Source organism: Accipiter gentilis, chromosome 16 (genome assembly GCF_929443795.1).
Source record: "Accipiter gentilis chromosome 16, bAccGen1.1, whole genome shotgun sequence".
Lineage (NCBI taxonomy): Eukaryota > Metazoa > Chordata > Aves > Accipitriformes > Accipitridae > Astur > Astur gentilis.
Window position 1 is genome coordinate 3,434,256 of NC_064895.1, and position 20,060 is coordinate 3,454,315.

Here is a 20,060-nt window from a genome sequence, read left to right on the forward strand (position 1 = left end):
GATTAAAAGCATACAGTGAAGGCTGCTGTAGCATTCACTAGTGAAGAATATAAATTCTTCACTGTGAGAAGCGATACATATACGATTCCTGCGCTGTAATTCCCTCCTGTACTGCCCCACAATGATGCCTGATAGCTTGTGAAGGTATTCCTGGTATTATTTCTTTCACTGCTGCACAGTGACCAGCACTTCTCTCTGTTGGGGTAGGTGGGGCTGGGGCCAGGAGGAACTCGCAAACATTTCTTCTTTCTGGTTCTGCCTTTTTTCTTTTGGGACTCCTGTTTTGCAAAGTTTTAAGACAACTTGATGAGAGGTGACCAGTGGGGTCATACGAGGGGTCTGCCATTCATTTTTGCCTGTTCTTTAAAATATATACATGAATGAGATGAATGCAAACGAATGATAGAACACAGAACCGAAACATTCAGAGGACAGCACATTTCAGCCGGGTGTATGAGTGGAGCGCACCACAGCATATCCCCACGAATTTTCCTTTCCTTACGTCTGGTTCCCCTGCGACACCCCTCATCTCCTGTTTGCCGTGGTTTTGACATGAACTTTCCCTCTGCTCCTAAACCAGGCTCCCTGACACTCCCTGTACTCCAGGACAGCTGGTAAATGGTGCTGTCCCATGGACCTCTCCCACGGTGAAGTATTAGTTTCTGTGGAGCATCTCCTTCCTGGGGGGGCACAGGGCTTCCTTGCAGCCCCCTGCTCTCCCCACCCAGCCAGCTCTGAGCTGGGTTCTTCCTCTTCCCCATACCTTGTCTCGTTCCTCCCGATTGGGGCTGGGGTGTTCACCCCTGAGGATACCAACCAGTAGGTAAATGTTTGTGGAAGGATGAGCAGATGTCCTGGTTCCAGGTGGGAACTGGAGCTGATTGACAGCCAGGGGTGTGATCAGGGGGATGGTGTCAAATCCAGCCTCCAAAAGGGGCTGCTTTGTGCTCTTCTTGCTGAAATTATTCCCCAGTTTCACCATTCTGCCAGGATAGAGGGATTTTCTGCTCTTGTTCAGGGGTGAATTTCCAAAACACTGGAGGTGCCCGCTATCGGTGCCTCTTCATCTTTCCAGGTCATTATTGCCAATGCGTTGGCATAGGACAGTGGCGCGCTCCGTACAAACTTCCTCCACATGGGTTGTGCGCATTGGACTTCGTCTGGATCTTTGGGTAATTCTGGGTTGTCCGGGTCATGATGAATCGTCTCTAGCACAGCTAATTCCCTCAGATATTGGATACCCCTTTCCATGGTGGTCCACTTGCTTGATTGACATGTAACATCTTCCTTAGAGGGGTACCTTTCCTTCACACTTGACAGGAGTCGCCTCCAGAGGCTGATGGCTTGTGTCCCTCTTCCAATTGCCTTGTCAATGCCACCTTCCCTGGCAAGCGATCCCAGCTGCTTGTCTTCCCTACCTTCTAATTCCAAGCTCTTAGCCCCATTGTCCCAGCATCGGAGGAGCCAAGTGATAATATGCTCACCTATACGGCGGCCAAAATCTTTTCGCATATCCCGCAGCTCACTCAAGGATAGGGACCGGGTTGTTACCTCTGGGTCTGCCTCCCAGAAATGAAAGGGAACGGTGCAGTTTAAGGAAGGCATTAATAGCTTCTGCAGGGGTTAGTGAAAGGAGAGCTGTGCCAGCAAGCAGGATCCCAGGGTCCCCGCCTGAACTGAAGTGCCTGCGCTTACGGCACAGAGCACATACAAGTTTTGTGCTGCAAGGTGTGTGTTGTTAAAATAATTTTGTAGATTTAGCGTGCTGTTTTATTTTCAAAAAAAGTGCAATACTAGTGGTAGCAGTCCCTGTACTCCTTTTAGTGAAGACTGATGCAGTGAAGTCACTAAGTTGCTTGGGGTTTGTTTTCTTTTTACATAAATTCTATGGATTTTACGTAAATAACCATTGAGACAACCACAGAGATGACAAACGCCAAAAATTAATTTATGTACTGTTGTGGTATTTTCCTCAGTCATCTTTTTCACAACTATTCTTTATCAATTTTTTGGACCTTTTTCTTTTGGGGTTGTTGGTGGGAGGAATCTATAGGATTTTATAGTTTGTTGGGGCCAGCATTGTGGTTTTTTTGATATATATCAGCACTCCATACAGTAGTCTGTCTTTTTTTTTTTCAGTTATAGGCTGACATTTTTCTGATATTCTCAAAGAATGCAGTTGTCCTTCTTTGGTTACCTGTTATTCAAATTCCCACATAGATTTAATTTCATATGTTCTTCTTTGGTATCACTCAATTTGGCCTCATGAGAGATGTGTTTTACCATTCAGTAAACACTTGCCATGGAAAAGGCTGAAAGTGATTTTAAAATGATGAATGTTACAAACCATCAAGTCTGAAATAATCAGTGTAAATTGTCTACTTCTTCTGGTAAGATTTTCTCGTGTATTACATGTCTGTTTCTTGAACACTTGATTTTGTTGTTTAAACAGATCCTTTTTCAAATAGCTGGAACAAGAAACTGCCACTTAATCCATTTAAATGAAGTTGACATCCCAGTATTTGTGTAGCATCATTGGAACAGTGCATCTTATGTCCTATCCCATAGACCCCAAAGCGCTTCATCTGGTTTCTCACCCTTTCTGATGCAAAGTAATATGAATAACAAAGTATGGTGTTACCTTGCAATTATTTGTAATCTGAAGGTGATATTTAATAATATAATAATTATATTTTGGCATTATTAACTTTGGGGGATTATACTAGGTAGGAGTAGCATTTCCTGGAAATTGACTTTCGTGCATTTCTTGAGGTTGTTCCTGGAGATAATTTTTTTTTTTTTTTTGGTCTTAATGGAACGAGTGCTTTATAAGCAGTGGAAAAAGCAAAGCAGCAGCCTGAAAAGCCGGAGTAAATCAACTTACTGATTTTGTGGCACATCTTCTGTTAGGCAAATACACTACACAATAAACTACTCATGTCTGTACCTAGCAAGAGAGGTATATAAATGTGCCTTGGTGAAAACTGAGCTTCCACAGAAAGGCTGGTGAGTGTTGTTGAGTTTAGAATCTCAATTTTGGGCTTGCATGCCTGACTGACGCTTTATGGGTCTGTGGCCCGTTGCAGGCTGGCCTTCATCTGGGCTTGCAGATTTGATTCAAAGTTGTTCCTCATGCACAGGTTTTAAAACACAGAAGTTTGGATTTGTTTTGTAATGTAATAACACTGTATTTTATTTTCATTTCTTCCCCATCTAGTTTAATCTTGAGACTTTGAAAATACAATACACATGGCACAGATCATAACATTTTTTCAAATGCTATTAATTCTGCTACTTCATGATTACATCTCAGCTGAAGATGGGGAAACAAGAGCAAGTAAGTCTTAATTTTTGTATTTTAGACAAAGGCAACTTCAAAGCATGCCTTGAATTCATAGTATCTATTTTCAGGTCCACATATACACTTCTGTTGATGGTGATTCTTTTCCAGTATAATTTTCCTGGTGCAAATTCCTTTAATATATAAGTAACTTAAGTATCTTATTTCTCCTTTAGGAAGGGAATATCTTTATTTCTTTTTATGTCTTGGAAATGCTCGAGGGGGCAGATGGAACTGTAAAGATCCAGTCTTGATTTAAACTTGTGTCTTGAGTGTTTATATTTTCATTTCTTCAGAAGTCACGTTTTGGATAGCTTAATGTTATGTGTGAAACTAAATAAGAAAAATAAAGCTTCTGTGAGAGGAAGCAAAGATAACCCTAGCTCTGGGAGCATGTTCTTCAAAATTACCATCTCAAACCCCACCAAACCAAGTTTTATAGTCTAAATCTGGTTTATGGAAAAGAAGAAGTTAAAGCAAGGTAGCTTTTTAAAAGGCGAAGTGGCTGGATAAAAAAAAAGCACAGAAAACTTTCCTCTGGCCACAGTGACACTTGCAGGGTAGGTCTTTTTCCTCCAGTTTTTCTTTCAAGCCAGCTATTTTCAGTATTTTTCAACAAAGTCCATAAAATTCCTTTTGGTCTCTAGAAAGACTTTTTTTTTTTTTCAGTCTAACTGCTCTAGGCTGGGCCTGCTTTCAGCAGGGTCCAATGATGTCCAAAGTCCCTTCCAACTGAAATTACTCTGTGATTCATATCTCTGGACCACAGAGTGACGCATTCAGCTCGCCCCTTACTCCTTCTCCCGATGCCTTTTCTCTTCACCACCGCCTGTGTTGCAAAAGCATCTCTCCAGCAGACTGTGTTCACTTGCTTACACAGCAACCCACATGACTACATGTGCCGTGGGATCAAAATAATCTCTCCTGGTTTTGGCCATCTCCTTGGTACCTTGTGTGTCAGTTACCTGAGCTCCTTTCACAGTCGATGGAAGGTGATTCTCTCCTGTAGAGAGTTACTCCCTCCATCTGAGGATGTGCATGAAGATGGATAGGACTGTCCTGTAGAAATGCTTGTGTCAGTCCATGGCCTGTAGTTGGCAATTTATTCTAAAAGCTCCATTTGTCAATGACTACAGCTAGGAGAGCTGAATCCATGAGTTAGTCATCATGCAGTTACATTATATTTATTAAATGCTTACATGATCTTATATTCTGGAGGTTGAGCTCGTTCACTGAGCATTTTTCTACTAAAATCAGAATGTGCTACCAGCCACATTCAATGGAGACTCAGGATTTTATAATAACTAGCTCTCTAAGTGCCATGTAGCAGTGTCAGAAGTCAATTAAAATGTATTTGTAAAAGGATTGGATATTACTGCTGAATTCTGGAGTATTCAATCTATAGCCTTCCTCTGCAGTGTGCTTGGTTTGCTAACAAAAATGAGTTTTTATGTTTATCATTTCTGCAGACAGAGAGGTATGGAAAAAAAGAAAATGTATTCCTCTGCTGATTGTATGAAATGCAATTGCCAGCTAAGGAACTGAATTCCGGAATTTTTCACAGTTCTTTCTGGTGATAATGTAAAAACCAAAATGGTATGGTTTTCCGATACCAAGTTGGATCTGTGTGGCTTACAGAAACAATCTTGTTTTCTCTGATAAACTCAACTGATTTTTTTTTATTGGAATGTATTTGTCAATATAGATTCTAATACAAACAGTAATTGATATGAAAAATATTTCCTGTGGAAGAAGAAAGTGGAAGGCTTCATTAAAATATTTCTTTGATATTTGCTTTTTTTTTTAGGTTGCAGAACTGCTCCGGCGGATTTAGTTTTTATCTTAGACGGCTCTTACAGTGTTGGCCCAGAAAACTTTGAAATAATCAAAAGCTGGCTTGCCAACATTACAAGAAATTTTGACATAGGGCCAAAATTTATTCAAGTTGGAGTTGTCCAGTACAGCGATTACCCTGTACTTGAAATTCCCCTCGGAACTCATGAATCCACTGAGAACCTCATCAGGGAAATGGAGTCCATACACTACCTGGGAGGAAATACAAGAACAGGAAGAGCTATTCAGTTTGCCTTTGACCATCTTTTTGCAAAATCTTCAAGATTTTTAACAAAAATAGCAGTTGTTCTTACTGATGGAAAGTCCCAAGATGAAGTCAAAGACATAGCAGCAGAAGCAAGGAAAAATAAAATCACTCTGTTTGCTATTGGTGTTGGCTCAGAAATTGAGGAGGATGAACTTAAAGCTATTGCCAACAAGCCTTCATCAACTTATGTGTTTTATGTTGAAGATTATATTGCAATATCAAGAATTAAAGAAGTTATAAAGCAGAAACTCTGTGAAGGTAATTGATTATAAAATATTTTAGGTGTGCAGAATGTAATACTGTACCCGTAATGTCTTTATTTCACAAGCAGAATGTATGATTAATATAATCTAAGGCACCTGATAATCTTTGGTATGATCTTCTTAAATTTTGATCTTGTTTGCAGACATCACTCCCAAAATGTTATTTTCTCTGTTAAACAAAGAAATATATTTGGGAAAGATACGGTGCTTTAACACAGTGTGTGTTTAATTTCAGTATGTAGTGTTTTGTCCTGAGCCCCACATTTTCTGCACTGATAAAGTTTAGAAACCCTAAAATAGTTGAGCAATTCTCATAGTGCTGAGAATATAGGGCTCACTTTATCCTTTTCCTAGGTGTGGCTGGTACTCATCCACAATCTAGCATTTCTTCTTGACAGTTGAGAGGATAACTTAGCATTACAAACAGGAGTTCTTCCGCTAGCATGTGTTGAAAAACCCAGAAGAAAGACTCTTACCAAAAGTCCCTGGAATTGTAATGAGATGTTATGATCCTTTTTTAAAAGGATTTTACAGAAGAATTAGCCAAGACCAACGTTGTAAAATGACTTTTTAGCTTTAGAACGTTAGCAGCATTACTGCATTGAGTTTTCTGATAACTTTGACTTTCCCATATATATATATAAAAAAATGGCTTTCCCGTATATATAAAAAAGGTACCAAATTGCTTCTAGAGTATATCACCGAGAAGGACTCTCTTATAAAGTGACTATTTATCAGTGCTATTTTCTACATGTTTTATTACCAAGAATTAATGCAAGTCATATTTCAGTTGTACCATATTTCTGCACTTAGTAAGAATGAAAAATAGTTTTCATTTGCTCTCACTTTGAGTATGGACTTCATTGAAAAAACATGGTGATACTTATGTTGAGGATAATAGTGTTTATTTCTTGATACGCTTATGAAAATCATAATAATTCCTTGTGGCTAATGTAGTAGGGTAGTCAGTCCAAAAATTAAATCTGCTAAGTGCAGCTAAATAAAGCTTCATGCAGGCAGAAATTCCCCCAAATAAACACAATATTTTCTTTAAATAAAGTTTGGAAGAAGTGACATTATATTTCATCAAGATGGATTTTCTGCTCTCAGAATTAAGTTAACTAGTATCCTTTAAAATTCAGCTGTGATATTTGACACAATTCTTAGAGCAGTAATCTGCGAATGTTGACTATGTCTACAAAAGTGTACTTTCTGTTTTACTTTGACCCTTTGCTTCCACTCTCTTACGTTGCACTCTTCCTTCGCGTTAGCATTGAGGTGCCTCTCTCAAAGAGCGATCAGAGCCAGCTGGCAGCTTCATTTCTAACCCCAATATATTTAGCAGGTGAACTGAAAGTCTAGTAAACTGGAAATTTTATATCCGAGTGGTGGATTATTTTATTCATATTAAGATTCACTTTGAGAGAGGAAGTTCTGTGAGGGCAAAGGAGCAATGATATGGCTGTGATCAGCCACACAAAAGATTTGCAATTCTCTCTTGATCGTCTTTGTTTTAATGTCTAAAAAAATAACATAGGTATCCATGAACATAGGTACAAGAGCGTAAGGGCAGTATTTCCCTTCTGGAAAAAGGAGGCTGAGGTTCAGTGGTTCATGTAGTGTAGCAAGTAGTGCTGTTAGGAATGGCCTTGGGGAAGGAGGGCTCTTGTGTGCCTTTTGGGAACCCCAGTGTTGGTTTTAGAGTACGGCAGGGTGAAAGAACCAGCTGAACCTGTCAAGCAGGAAGGACAATGTGGCTAAGAGTCCCCAGATATTTCATGAATATTTAATTATTTGATATTTATTCTGGAAGACAAATGTTCCTGTAGTATTAATATTCCCTAGAAAAAAATATAGAAAAGGTTGTGTGTCAGGAATGCATTTAAAAACAAGACTCAAAGCAGACCTCAGAATTATGTCTGGAGGATGCTGAGAAAAGTTCCTTTGTGCTAGATAATGAGATTTAACAACGAAAAGATATTTCATGCTTCAGGAAGGAAAAATTAAGCATCTGAAAACTATATAAAAACACTAAAGGGCAACAAGATTTCAGTATAGGCTAGAGAGTTGCTGTGACTGGTACTGTGGACTGGAAACACAACCTCGTTTCCCATGGAAGACAGTTCTTGATTTTGCCACTGACTTCTGCATCCTGTATAATGGCTCAGTTAGCTATCAAAATAGTCCTGCCAGAAGATGATCCAGAAGACCCAAAAAAGATCTACCTTACTGGGAATGTTTTTATGTAATTCTTCAATGTGCCATTGGAAATAAAGAATAGTTTCTTAATGTACAATTTTACACATGCATAATTTGTATTGTACTGGTTTGGAATAGTTACTTTGGCATTGTTCCAGAGTAATGGCCCTCTCACATAAAGTAATCCTATTTCTGCATTTAGTTTTTATTTTACACCAAATTTCTAATACTGTAACTGATAAGAGATTCTTACGTTCATTTTCTTGTCAGTGTATATGATTATCTGTAATCTGTATTAATGGCAATGTGACCGTTATTCAGCTTTGAAATAAATGAGTTTAGAAAATTTTTCCGTGATAACAATGCACAGTGAAGAAACCTGAAAAAAAGAAAGTGTTATTACTCTTACTTAATGTCATAAGTATGTTGACTTAAATCTTGCATCTGTGTTTTGAGAAGAGAGAGAAGGAAAGTTGTGTTGGACTTTTTTGTTTGAAGCATTCAGAAGGTAGACATTTTAGTTTCCAAAATGAAGGCAGACAGTTCTTGCAATTCTTTCTTCTAGAACTGGACAGGTAACTTTTAATGTATTTTTAGTTTGGGAGTCAGGTGACATTTTTCTGTGGGGAGGAAAAGAAAACTAAGGGGAATATACATGGCTTCTTGCTGCTGCCCCAAGTACCTGTGGCATGTCCCCTTAGGACGGATTGTCCTTTCCCACCGTAGCTAGTTTGCGCAGACACTTAGCTGAATTTTCTTAAGAGTTTATATATCCTGCCTCCCCCACCAGAATGGGGTAGCTCCTGACTGCTCTTGGGTTGGTTAGAAAGAGAAGCCATGCAGCGTTGCTCATATTATAAAGAGAAGTCAGTCTAGACGTTTGAGCTGATAATTCCCTGGCACTGAAACATGGGGTTTCCAGCCCATGGCTGGTCCAGGTGGAGGTGAGAGAACTCTCCACCCCTTCTTTGGAATGTATTTGTAACCTCTTCCCCTTCTATGAACTGATGCTTTTCTGAAGAAAGAATGGGAAATGAATGATGAAAATGTATTTATTGAAAGTAGTTTAGCATAATTTCATTAAAACAAAAAGTTGCTTGCTTTCTTTTCATTATTACTCTAATACAATGGTGGCTTTAGCATTAAATTTCACTCTGGTATCTCACCTTTTTTTTTTTGAGACAACTTAGGTTCACTGACTAGTATTGTTTTTGTGTAAAGAGAATTAGAGATAACATTCAGTTAACTTTAGTTTTCACAGAAAATATATCAGACAATATTCGTCCAGTGAGAATAGCTTCAAGCAGATTTCAGTGTAACAGACAAAATAGATCAGAGTCCATTTTGAGCAAAAGAAGATGACAAAAAGTTGTAGATATTACTACCTTTGCCCATTTTCAACCCAGTTTTATAGTTGGGAGGGATGCTGGATTAATTCATATTGTTAGTGCATTGTGGAAATTAACATCTGTAATTTTGTAGCATTTTGAAACCATACAATTTTAGAAATTAAAATCAATATTTTTATTAGTCAGATATTCTAACTACAATTAGTGACAATTCAAAATAGTATGCGAATGTAATTGCAGTACAATATGACATCTCAATATTCTTGCTTCATGTCTCTGAGGATTATGCATGTCACTTCCCTCATCTTATACTTAACTGGCAGTTCGCAGTTCTCTCTTATTTCTTGAAAGGCACCTACAAAAAAATTAGGTAGATGGGAGGTTACTTTCTGAAAGTTTTAAGTCGTATTTTGACCTATACTTGCATTTATTACTTTGCAGAATCTGTTTGTCCGACAAGAATTCCAGTGGCAGCTCGAGATGAAAAAGGATTTGACATTCTTGTAGGATTAGGTGTGAAGAAAAAAGTTAAAAAGAGAATTCAAATACCAACCACTAATGCAAAAGCTTATGAAGTAACCTCACGTGTTGACCTGTCAGAATTGACAAGGTATTTAAATTTTTAAATACACTTCTAAATTTAGTAAGGTTTTTTCGTTTGCTTAAAGTGAGAGACTTATTTTAAGATTTATACAAATGTTCAAGTATTGTCTTTTCTTCCCTCCTTCTTCCTTGTTTAGGAATGTGTTTCCAGAAGGTCTGCCTCCATCATATGTGTTTGTTTCCACTCAAAGATTTAAAGTAAAAAAAACGTGGGATTTGTGGAGAATTCTAAGTCTGGATAAGAGACCACAGATAGCAGTCACTATTAATGGAGAAGAGAAAACACTTTCATTCACTACAACAAGTTTAATAAATGGCACACAAGTTATTACTTTTGCTGCACCTCGTGTAAAGGTAAGAAGTAAGTCACCATCATGCTGGAATACTCATTTAAGTACACATTATTCCTTTGCCTTTTATGTTTTTTTAAAAATGCATGGTCTTATTTTTGACTACTTATCATTTAAAAATAGATGGGGGGTACCTTACCCATGTTTCCAGAGTGTCCACAGTGATCATCGCTGTAATTACTTTACAGGTGTTTTCTACTCAGTAGTTTCCAGCAGGTAATTATGAAGATCACAGAGACTTTTTCACAAAGTTCTTTGCTTAATATATGCTGGAAAGTATTTTCTGCCTTTGATATGGAGACTAGAAAATGTGAATGAAAAGAGTCTATTTTTAGAGAGAGTTTTTGTTAAGTGTCTAAATTCCTTGAAAATACATAATGAGAGAAGTTACTGTCTTCTCAAGAAGAGTAAATAGCAACTTACAAAATGAGAGTTCAACCTGGATTTGTCTAGTTCTTGGTTGAATAAAAATTCCTTTCAGCTGCTTATTTTTCTCACTGAAGGGAGTCCCCTCTTTGTGCAAACCAGTTTTATTGTCTTCTAGTGTAATCTGAACGATCTCTTTCAATCTTTCTTCAGTAAATTCCAGTGAAGTATTCAACTCTTGTGAGAAAGGTTGTCTCGGTTGCAGGTGAGACAGAGGGAAGGAGATTGAATGTGTCTACTCTTGTATTTGTAGCCATATAGGAGATTATATGCAGCCCAGAGATTCCCATTCCTACCGCAGGGAGTATTATTTAAATGAATAAAGAGGAATGTTTTGGCAGACAAAGAGTGAGAAAGATTTATTGCTGGAGCGCTTCATGGCCAAGAGGGTTCAACTTTTCTGGGAAGTGGTGGCCTGCATTTGAAGCCTTACTCCAAATCAGGCTGAAGGAATTTGAAACATAAATCCTCATAGAAGGAAGGACTCCTATCCAAGAGAAAGTCTTAACTACTAAGCTTTTGCTAGGGAGAGGTATTTTATTCTTCTGTTATTGGATGGAGAATTTTACTTTTTCTTCCCAAACTTCCTCTGCCTTTTCATAATTATTTGTAAGTGAAATAATTTTTTTTTTTTTTTTTTAAGAAGCAATGTTAAACTTGATTTACTGGAAATTGTTAGAAAATTCATTTTCAAGTCAATCTGAAAATTTGTATTTAATTGTTTCTGGCAGCTACAGTGACAAATCAGTCTTATTCCTGCAGTCCCAGGTATCCATGAACTTCACCAGGAAAATATGACTTTTGATTTTTTTGTGTGTGTGTGTCTGCATGTTTGAATTGCTGTTACAGAGAACAGTAAGTTCAGGCCCTTTTTAGAGCTGTGTGTCTCTAAACATGCTATAAATTTCACTATGCTTTTAATAAACCTTTTAATTTAATAAACCTTTAAGATAATTTATCACTTCTACTCAGGAAAATGTAAATGTTATATATTCTGATCTGTTGTTTATTTTATCTTGTAATGGGAGCCATAGTAAATAAATAAAGACCCGATCTACAAATGAAAATAAAATAGAAACAGAGGTGCTGTCTAAGGGTGTATACTATTAAGTGAAGTAGGCTTAATTTCTGTTAATGTCTACAAAAGGTAACAAAGATATATCATATACTGAAGAATGCATGTTTCAGTTTACTCTTATGTATACCACTTTGGTGTGGGATTAATCTTATTAAAGTTAGCTATGTAAAAGATAAGCCTCTAGTCTAGGCTAGGCGGAAGAGGTAGCTTGTTTTTGAAATTAATGGATAGGCTCAAGAAGAAGGCATTTCTTTCCATGTTGAATTTCATTTCTAAGATAGGTGATATGAATACTTCTTTAAAGGTATCTCTCATTTTCTGTTACTCATAGAACTATGCTATTTGTTTAAACTAAATCTTAGCTTTAGAAACCTGATGTTTGGTGAGATGATGAATGTAATATTTGGTTTATTCATTGCAATATTGTGATTCTTTCTGCCAATATCATGTCATCTTTAAATTGTTTTTCATAAGAGATTGAGTAGAAAGATTTTCAAGTACCAGTTTGTTTTCACCATGATTTAAGATCTGAAGTGTTTGAGACATACCACTGCTAAAAAAAGGCCTCTGGCTTCATATTTTTAACAAATACAGGTTTAAGCATGTTCAAGATCATAGACTGGAAAAAATTATGTGAGTTATAAAATAATGCTGAAATAGGGATTAATTATTACCAAATATCATTTTCTCAATTATAATATTACTTGGCAAATACTTTTTTGCCTATACAGTTTACAATTTTTTGCATGCCAAATCTGGAAGATTGATCATCTCAACTAGTAACAGTAGTTTAAGCGTTGAAATGCAGTTTTATTGTTATTTAAATTGAAGACATTTTGTTTTAAACAATTCTGTTTTCTTCACTTTTCTTAGACATTGTTTGATGAAGGCTGGCATCAAATTCGTCTCTTAGTAACAGAAGACTTTGTAACTTTGTATATAGATGACCAAGAAATTGAAACAAAGCCATTACATCCTGTTTTAGGTATTTACATTAGTGGCCTAACCCAAATAGGAAAGTATTCTGGAAAGGAGGAAACTGTACAGGTAAGCATATGCTAAACCCACAATAATTCAGAAATTCTGCTATAGGTTAACATTGCATTGCTGCCTTCTGTTTTCTTGAACTTACTCTTCTAATTTACACTGGTCTGAAGTTTAATATACAGAATTTTAATAGTTAAGAGGGAACATAAATGATCAGGAGGACTCAGCACAAGTGATATATCCTGTGCGGTGGGTGCTTAATTGGTCTCGCTGACTTCAAGGGGCATTCATTTTTGCTGAAACACAAATTTGATGCAACATGGTTGTCTGAGTTTGGGAAGCAGTGTCTCAAAGCAGGGGATTTCCTCTGTGGTTGACACTTGCATATAATTTCTTTCTGTCAGTGTATGTGTTATGCTGGTAAAAGAGGGAGAGAACCAAATTTTGATGAAGTTTCTTTCTCATCACTAGCTGTCACAAAATTACAAGGTGTGTCAACTCTGTTTCTGTCATACTGCAAATATTTGATACTCAAACTGCCACTGATTCTGCTGTGCTGGACCCCCCCTGAAAACCCTCTACCAAGATTCTCCTCTATTCTGAGGAATGTTAAAGTCCTTTTGCCTGCAGTCCTTGCAGACACCAAAAAGCTCATTAAAACTTCAGGCTGTATAGGTAAAGGCTGTGTAGACCAGTGGTGAAAACTATTGTGTTGACAGTGTTCCAGATGTTGGCTAATTAGACTTTTCTTATATTTATAGCAATGTGGTAATGACATTACTAATTAGTCTGACAGTCATGGAAAGAGTACTAAGAAATACTGAATTACATAAGTAGATGTTATTTTTAGTTATTTCGAAAGCTATGCTTTTTTTGTACTCTAATGTCATGATCCTTACTGCTCCTATTAAAAAATATTAATATATTCTTCATCAGCTTAATTAACTCTGTTCAGATGTCTTTACTCAGTTACTCCTGCATTTGTGTATTTGTAGCCAGGCTTCAGTTCTATTATTATCGTACTCTAAAAGCGTACATGGAAACTTGGATGACACACTCTGTGTGTGACTCAGCATCTCTGGTGGTAACATTGTCCGTATACTAAAGTACCATTTTGTGAAAACTACTGAATGTTTGTCACAGATTTCTCATAGGACTTCAAGCACTTATTGCAAAGAAAGTAGAGATTTCAGAATTGTAATCAATAGTCTTATCCATTTTCTCTGTCAGTGCAGGATTATCCCATTGTTATAGTTGTGTGCATTCTCGGATTAAAGGGTTGGCTGGTTTGTTTTTGTTGTGTCTTGTTTTTTTCTCTTAAGGCACTGCAGAAATGGGACTTTTGTAGATTCCCAGTAATACAGTTTCTGAGTTAAAGAATGTTAGTAGCAAGACATGTTATCTAAAATAAAAATGAAAACATTTTAGGAATGTCAAATGGTGTAAGAATCTCTTCTGATAGTGGACTAGAAGAAAAGTAGAAAATCTGCCTCAGGTTGCAATTTTATATTTCCAGATGATTTCTGTAATCTAAAAAAGGTATTTCCTTTCTCCACTTTCTCAGACTGTGATGCATTCTGCAAAGCACTAACAGTCAAACTTTTCTAGGATTTTTCTATTTAAACTATTATTACAGAGAAATATTTTAATTAATCTGCATACCACCTTTCAGTGAAAAGGTATTTTGAAATCCTTTAAGAAAGAAATCAGTTGAATTTGGATACAAAGCATGATATAAGAATCTGCAGAGATTCTTTGCTGAATTTTCATTCTCTTTCTGTGCTCCGATTCAGATATTTTCTAGTGATATTTCACAAGTGTTCTTGATTTAATTAGGATCTTACTGGCTGAAGTGCTTTCCAGTATAGTGATGATAAACTTGTGTATGTACTTAAGTGTTGTGAATTGCAGAGACATTTTAAATTTGAAAACTCATATTACTAGGCATGGTATAGTCCAACTTATAGTCTGTGATTTCAAATAAGTGTAACAGGGCTTTTTTTCTCTTTGCAGTCACGATAGTTTGTGCTAGAAAAACTGATGCCAGTGGTTTACTTTTTCTGAAGTATAGCAACAGAGCGGAATGGCACAAACTTTTGCTGCCCTGGTGCCAGTGTTTTTATTGCTTGCTTTTTAAAGCTTTACATTATCCAGCTAAACTCTAAGGCAGATTCTTTCAAGTGTCAGGGATGCCTTCTGATGCTTCACCGAAATGTAAAAATCTTATCTCTAGACGAGACAGGTCAGTGTAGGAACATCTTCCCAGGGCTGTTAAGGTAAAAAGGAAAAGGTTGGTTTTGCCTGTGCTGTTGTAACTTGTTTCCCAATGATATTGGCAGCCAGTGTAATTCGTGCTCTGTGTGTTTGGATTTATTGCCAAGGATTAGGGGCAGTGATTTCTATTATTTTAGAAAAGAAAATCTTGGATTGATTATTTTTCTTTAAATAATTCTGTTACAGAACGTTTAATTGGCTGCACGTATTAATTGTTGTGAATAGCCTGACTAAAAATGTTTCTACATCTTTAACTGATTTTTTAACTGTAGTGGACACAGAGAGCTTCCAGTTTCTCTTGCTTTTTAATATTTTGTTCTTTTTTATCATTGAATGGTGTAATTTAAGAAGAGTATAGTTTAAACTAACGATGTCAGACTATTAACTCTTTCTCTAAAAAAAAGTCTTTTATGTTTTGAATTATAGTTTGATATACAAAAACTGCGAATCTACTGTGACCCAGAGCAAAATAATCGAGAAACAGTCTGTGAGATCCCGGGATTTGTGAGTATGATAGATGAACTTTTGAGGACTACTTGGCATTTTTTTACAAATCACTGTTTAAAGCTGACTGAATGAATTCTTAAAATAAGTAATACTACAGTGATTCAGCTGGTGCAAACAAATGCTTGCTACCTGTGCAACATCAAGTGACACAGAACCTGTCTGTTTTCAGCCTTATTGTTGTGCAAATGTGTTTTAAAAGTTTTTTTTAGTTTAGATATTTGATGGTGGAAATTTGACAGCAGTATAGGAGAATCTCAGAATCTTCAGTTAAAATTTAAGATTTTAAACATTATAAATTAGTAAAACTACTAGGTTACAGCAGTGTAAAATATTTTAAATATTACTTTTTAACTTACCTGATATACTTCTTACTACTTGTCAGGTCATTTAATCTCTGAATTTTTTTTACATAACCAACAAACCTGTATTTTTAAATCACCTTTTCCTGTCAGAAGTATCTATGCTGATCTATATCTGTGTTAAATATCCCATTAACTGAAATGCTGCCAAGATTTCATGAAGTGTGTTATGGATCAGACAAAAATAAAATCCTCTTCAGGATTTTATGATACATGTACACAGTTAGGAAGCTTATGGGGATCCTTTGACCCTCTCTTTGCCCTCTTACTTACAGTTAATTATGCAATGAAATGTAAAACACATGCAAACAGATTTGGAAACCATTCATGACACACAGTTGGAGCCAGATTTTCAAAAGCATTCAACTCCCATCTCAAAGTACAAGCAAGAGACTGTTTTATACGTGCAGTTTCCTCCAAAATGTCCTTCTTTGTTTGGTGTCTAAACCAAACTGAGCTAAAGATAATCAGACACCAGTGTCTTACTGTGTAAATCCATATTCTTCAAGTTGTGATTTGGTTTAGTATTAGGACCATTTTGCCAGTGTGACAATAGAATCTGTGAATCTTCAACATCCAGATATTTTATTTTTTGTCAGACTTGCACAGACCCCCAGCTAGTCTGTCTGTCTTCTGTTTATTTGGGGCCAGTGTGTCTATCGGAATCAGCACCCGTATGAGGGCTTTTTCAAAACTTACAGCTTTCATTTAAGCAACGAGTAGGTGGCTGGTTTATTAGCTGTTCTGAAATCTGACTGTGTGCATCAAGAACTAATGGGCTTGGGAACACCTTTGTAAAGTTAGCTTTAAATACTGAAGTAAATGTAGTATTTGGCTATCTAACTGCACCACGTATCTTTTTGCTCTTTACAAAATAGAAGTAGGATATCAAAAGTAAAAAAATTAAAAAAAAAAATCTTTGCATAAAGAAAGCAAACACTGAAAAGTCCATCATATCTTGCGTTCTCTGCAATTTGGCAAGAAGTCCAAGAAAAAGTTTGCTTTTTGCCAGTTTAATTTCACTTGCTGTTGTTATAAATTAAATTTGGACTTTACCCATGAAATTCTGGACTCCTTTAGAAAATAAAGGTGTTGGATGATCTCCAAGGAGGAACATGTGGTTTGTGGTTGTATTCTGTCAGAGTGTGGTTGTATCAGAGCTCCTGAACTAAGCAGGGGCTGTAGGTATGAATTACAGCCTGAATTCATCCCCTTTCCCAGAAATACCTAGCTGCACAGTGATTTTAAGCTCTCTCTATGATCCGTGGAGAAAGACAACCTTCTCTTGAGGTTGCCTAAGGTGAGAACTGAATACAGGCGAAGCTGACTCTCTCCACAGACTGTGTATGAAGTCTGTGGTGACTGTGCACGGTGTAGCTAATGGTGGCTACTAAACCATTAAGACAGACAATTTCATGGTTGGTATGCTGGAATATTTGGGAACGGATTGTTCCACGGTGCTGCAGATACTGAAAAACTCAATTCAATTGATAGCAGAGTCTAATGCAGTCACACAGGAAAGCGAGAAGCAGCCAGCCTTGTCTCTGTGCTTCTGTGTGTTTTCTCAGATGCTGGATTCAGGCAGAGATCAGAGATTTTAGACATATTTTGGTACATTCTCTGTCATGAATAAGTAAGCAGAGGATTTTTTTGATAAGTTACTCCTGGCAAAAGGTTTGACCCAAATATAAACATTTACTGTGTTAATACTTACATTGTTTAGTATTAATCCTAGTTTTGTTGTTGCCTTTTAAAAATTCCCACTAGTAGCTCCTTTGAAAGACCCTTAAATAAAATGAACTAAAAATTCATATGCATTGATAGCAGCTGCACATAAGTCTGAGAAAGTCTAAAATGTCTAAAATTTTAAATTATAATTCCTTGACAGTTATAGCCCTAAATTTATGATTGGTTTTTGTATTGTTTACAAATGACTGCATTTTGCATATTACAAATATTGCTGTACTCTTAAACTGTGTTTCTTCTTGTTTCAGAATGGAGAGGTAGGCTCAATCCTAAACTGCTCAAACTCAGTTTAAGGTAGTATTTGACTTTAAATAAACTTCTTATTATTCTAGGGAATATAAGACTTTGTTTTGAAAGGTGGACAGAGGTTTGCTAAGCTTAAAAGTGCTGGATTTCCATTAATTAAACTGTAGTCAACAGGCAAATTAAAAATCAGTTTTCTGAAGAAACCCACTTTTATTAGAATAAATGGCCTGATTTTTTTCCCAGGTTCAATTCAATTGCTTTTATTTGCAGGGCTAGATGCTGTTGCAAAGGAATGGGGATATGCACAGTCAGGTAGCTGTTAACTGCATCATGCTAATGGCTAATGGGAGTTCCCTGAAGGGGAGCTTGTTTGAAGGCTTAATATGATACCTTCCCTAACCATCCTTGTCACCCCACTTGGTACAACAAAGGAAACGTGGATTTGTGTTTTGATCAATCATTTGACCCTGAGAAAGAACTCCATTCAGAGAACATTGTAAAAAAGTCTACATTATTTTAGAAAATATAGGTAAAATGTTGTTGAAAGTGTTTTAGATACTAAATACAAAATCTGCTTTTTTTGTATCTGGGATTCTTAAATTTTTGCCTTTCCATAGCTCTAAGAACTTGCTGGGTGAAAAAAGAATTGACTGAATCTAACTTCAGCATTTTGTACAGATGCACCTAAATTTTGGGTGCCTGACCTTGGACAAATGGATTTGATCTAGTAGCTCTCGCCTTGTCTGCCTTGGTAAAACACTGAGGTTTCATGTGGTCTCAATGGTGATAAGTAAATACTTCAAAACAAAAAAGTCTCTAGAGGGTGATGTGGTCTGCAGAGGTTTAGAGTTTACCGCTCTTTGTATAGGGAGCATAGTTTGGAGGAGGTCGCCTAATGGTCTTTGGAGGATGGGCACCGTGAGGGCCAGGACTTGTGACCTGTAGGAGGTCCTGTGGCAGCAGCCATGCCCCACCTTTCCTCAAGTAGCTTCATAGCTGGGACACATGCCCAGGAGTTAGGACACTTGGGCTTTATGTTCTTTTCAGGCTTCCTACACATGATACCATGCCCATCGGTTGTGGTCATTATACATAAAATTTATTAGAATCTTTTTACAAACTTTAATCAGTTATATTTGATAATTGATCACACTTCAAATGATGAATAGCAATTAGTTTAGGAGAAGAGTTTTGCATGCTGCCAGATTTAAAATTATCAAACTATAAGACAAAATATTTGTGGAAAAGCCAATACAGTTTCAGATATCAGCCTAGTATTGGTACTTAATTTTTTATTTATTTTTCTTTTGGGTAAAATGATGAATTCATGCCTTCAAAGTAGTTGGAGGGCAATATTCAGGTAAGCAGAAGTTCCGGCTGAACAAAGGAGTGAAAGTCAGGACCTATGCAACCTTAGGAAATGAGCTTCATATAATGTTATATGTTTGTTGAATGCTTTTGGCATGTGTATTGATGGCTGGTTTTACTCTTGGTAGTGCATGAATGGTCCTAGTGATGTAGGCTCAACACCTGCCCCCTGCATATGCCCTCCAGGAAAACAAGGACCTCCAGGCCCCAAAGTAAGTTTCCATTCTGTCTTATTGAGCATACATGACTTTTTTTTCTCTTTTTTTTTTTTTTCAAATCTTATGTTGACCAGTCATAGTCAGGCAGATTAAAAAAGTAGCGGACAAGTTATCCTAGTTCTGGTTTCCAGTGCATGAATATAGTGATTAGGATCCTGAAGGCCAGGTTTTGGTGCCATAACTCCTAATACAAATACAATACCCCTAACACAAATACACCTTTTATTTTTTAAGGAAAATGTTCATGGTTGTAAACTGTGTTTACTTGCTACTCTTCAGCAAATGATCTTGCACTGTTAAGTGTTTGAGAGTGAAATGGTTTGCTAATAAAAGTCTTTTAATGGAGAGGGTTTTTTTCCTTCTTTCTTAAAAAATGGACTAGATGATTACTGGGAGAGTTCCACCTTAGCTGTTCTGATGACCTCCCTTCAGTGTTGGTGAAGGATTAAAATGAGAACCAGACTTGAGTCTCAGATGTCTAACATGGCAAACTCAAACCTCTAGTATTTTGCTATATAGTACCTTTCTCAATAACTGTGCTAAGCAGTGCTTCCAGAGTTGCTAGCTTGTCTTACAAGGGTAGACAAGAAACCCCAAACTGCTTATCTTTCAGTAAGCAAATGGTTAAAAAACCTCTACTCTCATT

General features: G+C 36.8%; 1 protein-coding gene across 1 annotated transcript in view; it reads left to right on the plus strand.

The window, feature by feature from the left end:
* COL21A1 (collagen type XXI alpha 1 chain) overlaps positions 1–20,060 on the plus strand; it is a 113,143-nt gene that overhangs the window by 22,648 nt on the left and 70,435 nt on the right. The window contains exons 2-9 of the mRNA XM_049818671.1: positions 3,218–3,337; positions 5,148–5,699; positions 9,694–9,862; positions 9,993–10,209; positions 12,583–12,756; positions 15,397–15,474; positions 17,831–17,839; positions 19,325–19,408. Coding sequence (XP_049674628.1) covers positions 3,250–3,337; positions 5,148–5,699; positions 9,694–9,862; positions 9,993–10,209; positions 12,583–12,756; positions 15,397–15,474; positions 17,831–17,839; positions 19,325–19,408 — 1,371 coding nt within the window. The 5' untranslated portion in view covers positions 3,218–3,249. The remainder of the gene's footprint in view (positions 1–3,217; positions 3,338–5,147; positions 5,700–9,693; positions 9,863–9,992; positions 10,210–12,582; positions 12,757–15,396; positions 15,475–17,830; positions 17,840–19,324; positions 19,409–20,060) is intronic.